Source organism: Pundamilia nyererei, unplaced genomic scaffold, assembly GCF_000239375.1.
Source record: "Pundamilia nyererei isolate P.nyererei 1_Seehausen unplaced genomic scaffold, PunNye1.0 scaffold00196, whole genome shotgun sequence".
NCBI classification, from domain to species: domain Eukaryota; kingdom Metazoa; phylum Chordata; class Actinopteri; order Cichliformes; family Cichlidae; genus Pundamilia; species Pundamilia nyererei.
This window is the reverse complement of record NW_005187597.1, coordinates 1,046,697-1,057,917: the sequence shown is the minus strand read 5'-3', so window position 1 is coordinate 1,057,917 and position 11,221 is coordinate 1,046,697. Positions and strand designations below refer to the sequence as shown.

The 11,221-nt window shown below is 41.4% G+C and overlaps 1 protein-coding gene across 1 annotated transcript; it reads left to right on the top strand.

Moving 5' to 3' along the window:
- The first annotated feature begins 4,855 nt into the window (after nucleotides 1-4,855).
- adrb1 (adrenoceptor beta 1) lies at nucleotides 4,856-7,307 on the top strand. The gene has a single exon (XM_005747395.2). It carries the CDS (start codon nucleotides 5,222-5,224, stop codon nucleotides 6,413-6,415), a length of 1,194 nt encoding a protein of 397 aa, XP_005747452.1. The 5' UTR covers nucleotides 4,856-5,221; the 3' UTR covers nucleotides 6,416-7,307.
- Nucleotides 7,308-11,221: the final 3,914 nt, after the last annotated feature.

Genomic DNA, 11,221 nt, shown 5'->3' with positions numbered 1-11,221 from the left:
TTATTGGAGTGGTTCAAGCTCAGTTTAATTTTGTGTAAATGCTTTCGCATGCAACAAAAATGCAACTGCAGTAACTGAATGCAGTAAAATATATGGGCTTGGAGTCAATCTTGATAACTTTGAACCCTGAGTGCTGTGAAAAAAGGTATTTGCCCCTTCCTACTTTCTGTTTCTCTTTTTTGCATATTTGTCATGTTTTTTAAGTTTAATGTAAGACAAAGATAACCAGAGTAAATACAAAATACAGCTTTTACATGATAATTTCATTTATTTAAGAAATAAAAGCTATTGAAAGCTAGTGAAAACTAATCGTCTTCCCTTGTGAAAGCATGAATTAAACAGAAACCAAGTGAAGTAAACTGAAAGATCTCAAAAAGCAACAGCGGAGAAACAAAGTCAGTGACTTCTATCAGTCTGGAAAGGGTTATGAAGCCATTTCTAACACTTTGGGACTCCAGTGAACCACAGTGAGAGCCGTTATCCACACATGGAGAAAACCTGGAACAGAGGTGAACCTACTCGTAGAGCGCATCGACGACTCATCCAGGTCACAAGAGAACCCAGAACAGCATCTAAAGAGATACAGGCCTCACTTGCTTCAGTTAAGGTCAGAGTTCATGATTCAACAATAAGAAAGAGGCAGAAATGGCGTCCACGGGACAGTTCCAAGGTTAAAACCACTGCTGACTGGTCAAAGTCTAGATTTAAATGCAACACTCATTGCTAGTTATTACAGACTCAAAATGTAACAAAATACCTGTAATAAATACAAATATCTCCACTTAAAAATACAAATATAGCAAAATTTGCTGCAGCTCATTGCTGCAGCTCAGATAATATCTGGGCGAGGTTTCTACTTTCTAATTTCCTGAGAAAGAAAATTTGATGGCAATTGAATGAACTGTTTGCTTTTTTGCCTCTAACATTGGCCATGTTCTGCAGTGCTTATCATCTTCTGCTGGTGTCTAATCTAAAATCTATTCTGGTATAATGGTTGATACGCCCACAATAACCGCTCATCATGGATATATGGGTGTGCTCATTTCCTATTGACAGCAATTGACCTAATGTACTTATTTAATGTAAAGGGCAGATTCTACATTTTCTTATCTATGATATGTAACTCTAATTACAATTTTACTGTATTGTCCATTTATGTTTGCACATGTTTCAATAAATCGTTGCACCTATTTCCCTTTTTCCCCCCATTTTCCTAGTGACATATAATCATCCAGGAAAGGAAGTCCCAGAACGCTGATTCTGTTCTTCTGGACATAGTTGGTTCTTTTCTTTTGCACAATACTGTGCCAAGATCCAGAAACACTTCTTCTTTTCCAGGCCTCATATAAGGTGGACCGGTGCGAAACACAGAATTTAAACTAGTTTTCAGTTCCTGCACTAGTGACTGAAATCCAAATCTATGAAGGCACCATTAATGCTGAATCAAAATCTAGGTGTTGGAGCAACATATGAATCCAGCCATTGGATGCTTGGATGCCAATTTCAGCAGGACAATGTCACGCCACGTTCTGCACATATTCCAATAAATGGCGTGGTAATAAAAAAAAATTCTTTGTACCAAACTGGCCTGTCTGAAGTCCAGAGTATAGATTGTTGGTAAGAAAATAAGATGTGATGCAACACAGTTGCAAGGAAGATCAAAACTCAACTATTTTCAAAGGTGTTTCTGGCAACAAATTCAAAATCAGCACATTTATTTTAACAGGTTTGTTCCATCATCTGTCAGAATTAGTTTTGAAATTACTTTTTTCTTTTCAATCAGTTTGAAAACAAAGAGCCATTTGATTTTTCTTCCCCTTTTTGTCAGATTATTACATGTTTTTATCAAACCAAGTGAAAACTTTATTGCATTTACTGGAATATGTGACATTATTGGGAGCTCCGTTGCATTTTAAAGGAATCTTTAGGCTGCTGCTCGCTCTGCCAGAAGAGCAAAAATTACAGTTTATTGAAAAAGACATTGATAGGTAAGCTGCCCGCTTTTATCTCCATCCTTTTATCCTATCATGCCAGGAGCCTAGCTCCAGATCTACAACTTGAAAATTCTTTTGTCCCCGGGGTGCACTAAGGGCTTTGTGAAAGCACTTTCTTGTTTTATGCACTCTGGGCATGGGATGAGCTGCAAAATGCTATTTAAAAATGGTCCTTTCTCTGGAAAGCTTCAAAGGTCTTTTCAGAACTGTCCCAGGGGAGTAATATTAGTGTTTTACAAAATCCCAGACTTGAGGTGGAATGTGTTGTGGGTAGCAGCGATGTGGACGGTCATCTTGTGATTCTTTTATGTGTATTTTTTTAACACGAAGATAAACTCCACAAGTTAGAACCGCCACAAAAAAGAGCTCTTGTGTCTCAGACCTGAGGATAAATCAGAAATAAAAGCAAATGAATCTGTCTTTAACCAGATACTTTTAATATGCAAAGATAAACATTACAACGACATGGTCGCTTAAGACGGGGAGCTATTATTGGCCTCCTGACTCACTCTGAGTCTTTTCCTGCTGTTTTATCCCTCTGTCCCATCAGCTGCTTTCCTCACTGTCATTCTGGCAGCACAATTAACCCTGTACCACTCACACACTCACACACACACACACAGAGCCTCAGTTAACATTTGGCAAACTTAAAACATCAACACAGTACATGGATAAAATACCCAGTCGGGTAAGGCGCTCGGGTCATCGAAGCTGCCACCTCTTCTCTCACTTGTGGTGCTATAACACATTAAAATGAATATTAATATAACTGCAAGATCACCCCCCCAAGTAAGGAGTTTGAATGTGAGTGATCAGATAAGAGCTTCACCAGCACACAGCTCCTTTCACCAGCACAAAAAGGGCTTTTAAAAAGCTTTCTCAGGGGCTTGAGAGCCATGTGCCTCTTATGACACTCACAGGATTTGTGAAACTGACACTGGTTTATTGTTATTGAATTAACTGCTCGTAAAAGGTGATTTCAAAATAAAATGGCTCATTTAATATTGGCGGGGTGTTTTGGGGCCAGGTGAAGGAGAAAATTTCAGTTTCTCCACAGTTTCTTTTTTTTTTCCTGCAGAAACATTTATTCACCATTCACTGTGGCTGAGTGGGCTCCATTAAGATCATATCACTGTAAGAGATAAAATATCATTGCCGTATCTCCAGGCTGCGGCGTGTGAGGAACGTTTGCTTGAAACGCAGGTTTTCTGATGAGCAGAACCGCTAACAAAACGCTCTGCAGCTTCACTCGAACACATCGCTTTGTCTGCCTCTGCAGAGACTCTTGAACTCGATCCATAAACGGGGAAAACCATCACTTCAAATAATGAAATCAACTTTGACCTTTGACTCCGCGCTGGTGTCAACATATGAGATCAACCAAAGCTTAACCAGCAGCACTTCTCTTCATTCCGACATTCAAAGCTTGCACAAAGATTATGTGGGAGGTAGCTGCTGTTGAGTGGTCAAGAGCATTTCCATGAGCACGTTTTTATGAAAGTAAACGAGCTGCTGAACATCTGAATTACGCCGAAGAGGTGTAAACGTGGCCGAGAAGAGGAGCCGATGCATCAGCAAAGTGAGGGAATCGTTTTAAGCCTTTAACAGTCATTGTCCTGTGATGAAAGCTTCAAAAAAGGAATTTCTTCTATTTAAAAACAGACCATAGATTTTTTAAAAAGCATTAATAGGAAAAAAAAAGTCTTCCCACTCCTGTTAATGCACATGTTTATGTTTTATAGGGTTTGATTTCAAGCTCTTGGAAATTTCTGCCACCACAGAGGTGGAAAGAAGATAAATGGAGTTTATTTATTTATTCATTTTAACCAAAAACCATAAAGAAACTATATATTTTATTTCCCACACTAACGTGAATAAAATGTCTTTTTTTAGGCCCCAAACTTTCAGTTGATATTCTGTTTAATGCCCCTCTGATAGACCTTTGTTGGCCTACAGTAGTGGTCAGATTTGAAAGTGGGCACCAACAATGAGTTGAACAGCCTTACTCCTGCCAGTTTGCTCAAATCCTAAATTATTTAGGTTGTAATGTCTCCATACTGGAAACTCACTTGCATATAAATAAACAGTTTATGGCCTCAGAGAGCAGGCCATAAAGTAAGAGGCAATGGAGAGCCCCATCAGTCCAGTGTTTTTTAGCAAGTCTTGCGTGTTGACAGTAGGTTGACAGTGTTCCTGAAATGATTTTTGATTAATTTATGAATAGAGTTAAAAGATGAAACAATATTCATCCAAAGTATGAATTGTTTCTTTCCAAGTCTGTTGAATTAAAAAAATGGCATCGTTGCATAAGAAAATCCTTTAATCTACCTTCCTTTCATTGTTTTGTTGTTGTTTCTTTATCTTGAACGCCTTCTTTTCTTTTCTTTTTCTTTCTTTTCCTTCTTTTTTTTTTAACTAAGCTCACTACTAGGCTTGTCTTTCTTCCATCTCGGCCATAATTTAAAACCTGGTTCAGGTGTAGGTCAGAAAAATCATTTTTAATGACCTGGAACTGACCTGGAATGTTTATCTCTGCAGTGATGCGTGGACTGAATAGCTGTGAGTCAACCCCTGCTTTATAGCCTTCTGTACTTGCGATTGGAGATAAGAAGTTTACCATAATACAGCTGCTGTGAAGGAAGGACCACAGATCCGTTGTTGGGCCTGACCTCATGCCCACGGAATGTATTCTTAGCGATAAAAATATAAAACGGACAAGTGGAAAAACAAATTTTGTTTGTGGTTCGCCAGTGATGAAAACAGCGAAATCCCTGTAGTTCATGTCCTGCTGGACTTCCATATTTGGTTAATCGTGTTTCCATAACCGACAAGATTTTTGGACCGATGATAGTTATGGACAGTTTGGGGAGTGACCATCTGCTTCTCCTGCTTAATAAAAGTTTGGTTTATTCGTCCATGCGCGTTAACTGGTGAAGACACCAAAAAGAGACTGACTGAAATTTTAAGGTTCAGGTGTTTGTTTGCTTCCACAACTTCACCGCTGGGATCGTTTGCCCGCTGAGCTGCCTGATTGGTCGTGAGGAGCAATGATGTCACCGCGCGCTTTGCTGTCCCGGCCGCTACAGCAGCCAACGCAGGCTGAGGACTTGAGAGGCGCTCCAGATGGAGTTGGCGCGCAGTGGGAGTAGAGCTATAGACTGTGAAGGCGTTGTTAGTGCTGCTTTGATGATCTCGACCTGGTTCCACTCACAGCCCAGCAGCCCGTCATGGGGGACGGTGGTGGCGCGTCCTCGCCAGTGAACTTCCAGAATGGCACAGGGAGCGAGACGTCCGACTCACCGGGCTCCGCTGCAGCCGCGTCCGAGCAGTGGATGGCGGGCATGAGCGTGGTTATGGCTTTGATCGTCCTGTCCATCGTGTTCGGAAATATCCTGGTCATCGTGGCCATTGCCAGGACGCAGAGGCTGCAGACTCTCACCAACGTGTTCATCGTGTCGCTGGCGAGCGCGGACCTCATCATGGGGCTCCTGGTTGTGCCATTTGGCGCGGCGCTCGCGGTGCGCGGTTCGTGGCTGTATGGCACCTTTTTCTGTGAGTTCTGGATCTCGGTGGACGTTCTCTGCGTCACCGCCAGCATCGAGACCCTGTGCGTTATCGCCATAGACAGGTATGTGGCTATCACATCACCTTTCCGCTACCAAAGCTTGTTAACCAAAGCCCGGGCCAAAGCGGTGGTGTGTGTGGTGTGGGCGATCTCTGCGCTGGTCTCCTTCTTGCCCATCCTGATGCACTGGTCTCGGGACAGCGTGGACACAGACTGCTACGAGGACCCCGAATGTTGCGACTTTGTCACAAACAGAGCATACGCCATCTCCTCATCCATCATATCTTTTTACATTCCTCTCCTGGTCATGATATTTGTTTACGCCCGCGTGTACAGAGAGGCGAAAAAGCAGCTGAGGAAGATCGACAAGTGCGAGGGTAGGTTTCACAACACCTTAACCGGACTGACCTCCAAGTGCAAGAAGAGGCCGTCTAAGATCCTGGCACTCAGGGAGCAGAAAGCGCTCAAAACGCTTGGCATCATCATGGGAACGTTCACTCTGTGCTGGCTGCCCTTTTTCATAGTGAACGTCGTGAGGGTTTTTTGCGCAGAGGTGGTGGACAAGGACCTTTTCGTGTTTCTGAACTGGCTGGGGTACGTGAACTCTGCGTTTAACCCCATAATTTACTGCCGAAGCCCAGATTTCAGGAAGGCTTTTAAGAGGCTGCTGTGCTGCCCGAGGCAAGCCGACCGCAGGCTACACATTAGCTCCTGCGACCTGTCCCGATGCTCCGGCGGGTTCGTCTCCTCTCTGGAGCCCGGAACGTTGGGGATGTGGTCAGACTGCGCCGGCTTGGACAACAGTGATAGTAGCCTGGGGACCGGAAAGTTGTCTCACTCCGAATCACAGCTGTGATAGGGGAGGGGGGGATAATGACAAAATAGGCGAGTTTCTTTTTGGAGACGGAGTGCGTAAGAGCCATATTTAATCATTTCAACGGGGACCTTTGCAACAACAAACAGGATCATTTGAGTTCAAACAACAGGCGAAAATGCTAGAAACGTGTTTGAAAGCCATTTTAAAGCATCAGGATAAATATTTTCCCATTATCTCCTTTGGCTCAGAGAGAGAGTTTAGTGTAAAAGAGAAAATGAAATTTGCCAAAATTATAGCTCATCAATCCTAAAATGAAGTGGCTGTAAAGCTTCTGTGATTACAAACCTGTCAGGTGCCGAATTTGAAATCCAGTAAATCTGTGCATCAGCCAAAGAGCGGAGTCGCACTCCTGTGATTTATGCCTGATATAAATATCAACTTTTCAGTTCTGATTTTGTTCGATAAACAGCTGATTTCTGCATTTATGCGTTATAATGGGGAAGTGAGAGTCCGATCCTCGCTCCAGGTTCCTGCGTAAACATTCGCTCATCACCGCTCAGGCGCACTACAATGAACTGTTATTTAAAGGCACTGGATAAGATCAAGGCATTTGTCGGAGTGACTGTATCGCAGTCATGTAGAGCTCACGAAGTATTTTACCTCACAGCCATCGGCAAGTGCAATTTGTACGACAGGTATTTGTTTATATTAAACATTGGTGTAAAATAGCCTATTTATTCCGCGCTGTCTTTTACAACTAAACGAGTAATTGTGAGGCTGATTCTAATGCCCGTTGTACATAATGTGCTGTTTAGTGCCCAAGAGGAATTTGAGCCTCTCCCTTTGTCTTTGGCTTTACATGCTGTTGTGAGGTGGTGTGTTATAATGTCTGTGAAAATAAAAGAAAGTTTTACTGTTTATTGCTGTTTAACCCATTTTTCGTCTTGTTATTATTATTATTACTGTGGAAAGGTTTGACTCCACAGGGAGCTGCAGAAATTCTGAAATGCTAGAGGAGAAGTGATTGAAATGTAATCACATTCGGCAACCTCGGTTCGTTCACAATGTACTAAGAGACTAATAAGAGCAGCATTTTGTGATTAAACAGCGTGGCACCGAGAGGTAAACGGCGCTTTGCAGGATTTGTGAATTGGCGTGATGTCAGATGCTGTTGTGCTGCTGGGAGGAAGAGGAATCTGATTGGCCACCGTGGAGAAGGGAGCCACGAAATCCGACTCTTGAACAATGCTTCTTGTGCGCTTTAATGTTGCAGGGATAAATAGGGGTTTGTTTGCATGCTTCATTAAAGTCCACTCGTGGGTGTATCGATATTGTAAGCTCAGTTCACAGCTGTCAGAGGAAACAATTGCGCACGGGGGTGAGGTGAGCCCACTTTACGGCACACGCTCTGACTAACTGGAAAAGCACAGGTGTTAGTGTGCTTAAAGGTGGCTCTGCTCTATTCAAGTTTCCAACTAATCCGTGACCCTGAGCTTGTATGCGCAATAACAGGATCCTGAAACCAAAGCATCTAAATGGATTTCACCTGTATTCATTTTATTATTTAAACATTTACAAGTGTAACCTTTTAACCAGGGCCTTCTCTGCTGTGGGATACAAAGATGGCTCCAGTCTGTGAAAAAAGCCCACTGTTTCTCCTAATCCACATCATATTCTAATCCAATTGCACTACTAAACATGCCAATTTGATGTTGGGAGTTTTATGCGTTTCCGCCCCTGCCATTTTGTGTCTTCACTTCATTTGTGGTTTGCATACAAGCCTTTTTTTTTGTTTTGTTTTAAAAACAAAAACAACGATGTGTGGGTGGGTGGGGGCCTGGAGGTTCATCAGAGATAGATTTTTAGAAAGGATGGTCAAAAAAGCGATCCAACATATGCAGCTTAACTGGTAAAAACGCAGAGTTTCAAAGCCAAGCCAAGAAAATAGTGATGACTTTAACAGCAAGGTTCCCTTTTTTTCAGACTTTGAAAAGCTACAGAAAAAGAGGCATTACACAGGCAGAGAAGCTCTCCCCAGGATGGGCAAGCTGAGCTTTAGTGGTAAAATTTATGTGGTGACACTTTAAAACATGAGTAAAGGTTGGAGCTACTACTACTACAAAAAAAATAACAGTAGGGGGGATTTTATGTTGCTGTTGCTTTGATGTCCCCAAATGTTTTAAGCTCTCACCCACATCCACTCTCACTCAGGTTAACCACCTCTCCAGCATGCTGTTTGATGATTCCATTTTCCTCGAGCGATACTCTGAAAGCCTATAGAAAATATTTGAGTAAACACCATGGCAGCTGGTGTTCTGAAGTGGCTCTTACAGGAGAGATTTGCAGTTCTTTCTGGGGAATATTAATCAGCCCTTAAGCTGGACGTCTTTAAAATGCATTAGCATGACGTGTTGTGCTAATGATGCTCTCCCAAAAAGCCAGAGCTGTACATTTCAATTAGGCCAGAAAAACTGAATGGAACTGAGCTCAGCTGTTCTGGCTAATGAACAATGTTTAGATATGATTGGGTGAACTAATGAGTGTGAATGAGACCCAGCTTTCAGAAAAACGAATAACAACATCAGTGCAGCCAGCGTCAGTGATGGCCTCCTGGCAAAGACCTGCTTCATTATTAAGCATTTGTTTGTTTGGCAGGAAGTTTGCGTTTGGGCAGATTAGCTGTGGGCTCACATATGGAGGAGCTAATCAGTGGTTTTAAGAGTAATTGTTTCAAATTGCATGTGTATCAGCAGACATTTTGGCTGCTCCAAGTCGAAGTAGATAAAGCGATACCAACATGACCTCTGTGCGAGCAGAGGTCATAACTCCATATGGTGTTTACATTCAGAAATATGTTCGTGTTCGCCAGTGATTTACCCTTGGTGTTTCACCCACATGTCTCTGTGGTATTTTACAGTCCAGGCTGGAGTGTAATATATTTAACTGTGATAGGCAAAGATCAGGGTTAAACACGGGGTTGTATTAGTAAACACTCCTAATTGAATTGTGCTTCGTTACATCTTGTACATAATTTGTGGAATCTGAGACCATTTACAAGGAATTGAATAATGTCCCTCATAAAATTCCTATATCCCTACAATCCACATCTCTGTGCAACACCTAAACACTCCTTTGTTACCGCTGCAAGATCACTGGGTGCTGAAGATGGGTGTAAGGAAGGCAGTACTCAATACTTTAGTAAATAACTTTCTTTCTTGCTGTAGGTTAAATAGTGTTAAATAAAGACTCATCTTTGCAGCAAATACATTGCGACAGTTAAAACCTCATATAAAATAAGGGTAAAAACCTTTAAAAAAAAAAAAAAGATGGAGGAGTTACATTTGTTGGCTGTTGGAATGGCAGAGACTTCAGCAGCCACAATTTCTGACCTTTGGACATAGTCATTGTTTCCAGGTTTTATGATAAACTTCAAAAACAGATGTTTAGATCTTTTACTGTTACGTACACCCCCATGTTTCAGTAAATTCTCCCTCTGGTAATTAATTATTTGTTTTGGTTGTCCTAATTGTCCTGATTAGGTGCTGAGGCTCATGTACATGTTGGAACAAGCTGTTTCTCCTCCACCATTTATCAGCATACTTAATTCTAGAATTTTTTCTTTCACTTTTTCATGATCAACTATTAACTTATAGGCCTCAGTTTTCAAGTTTGTCACTTGTTAATTAGTTTTGGGGCTTTAATCCAGCAGCCCACTGGATGCTTGGTTGATGGTGGGTTTTTTGCTTTATTTTATGTTGTGTTTGTTGCTTTTTGAGTCATTATTTTGTGTTGTTAAACTTGGTTTCCATGAGTTTTTAATTTAGGGGATGTAACACATTTGGGGGCTCATCCGGGATCCAGACCTAACACAGCCCAAGCAAGAATAATAACTCCTATCATGTTTTGACTAGAAAGTGACCACAGTTAGGTTCATACATTTCTGGACAATCACACATTTTTTTTTTGCATCTTTGCTTCTGTACATCAAAACAGTGAATTTTAAATCAAACAATCAATATGCAATTAAAATACAGATTTTCAGCTTCAATTCGAGGGGTTTAACAAGTATTGCATCAACTGTTTAGCAATTACAGTCATTTTTATACACAGTCCCACATTTTTAGATGCTCTAAAGTCATTGGACACTTGATTGCCAATCAGTTTAACGGTCAGACGAGATCTGTTCTCCCATTGTTTCATGATAGCTTGATAAAAGTTCTGAAATTGCTTCCAAATACTGAAATTGCTCTTATTCGAGGAGGTCAATAGTAAGGTCCAAGCAAATTAGAGATCAACAATCAACAGTCTGGTACATTATTAAACAGGATGCGTGCACTGGGCAGGTTATAGACTTTTAGAACTGTGCAAAAGCCTTGAGCCACTCAAAACGTTTTAATTTTTTAGTAGGAAAAATGTAAAATAGCTGCAACAATCTAACAGATGTGTAAACAGGAATGGAATTACAGTGTATGAGAAAAAAGCAGTAACAAGATTGAAAGTCAATGTTTGGTACAACATTTGAACCTCCCCTTACATAGGGACAACAGTGTAACCCCAAAATGTCAAATTTTCCACTTATTTTTCAACCCAGTTCTGGAGCAGTTTGGCTCAGCCGTTTCCCTTCCTTAAGAATGGCTTCTTCACAGCCAGCTACCAGTGAGACCATTTCTGATAAATCTTCAGTGACCAGTAGACAAATCAACTAAAAAGGCCAAACGCTCATCTCAGGTGCTGCGTCAGGTCTTTGCTGGATTTTTCCTGTTTCATAGGTGCAGAAAATATTTACTTAACTTCATTTCCTTTGACTGTTCTTAAACCTTTTGTTTATTTATAGTCTCTGAAATA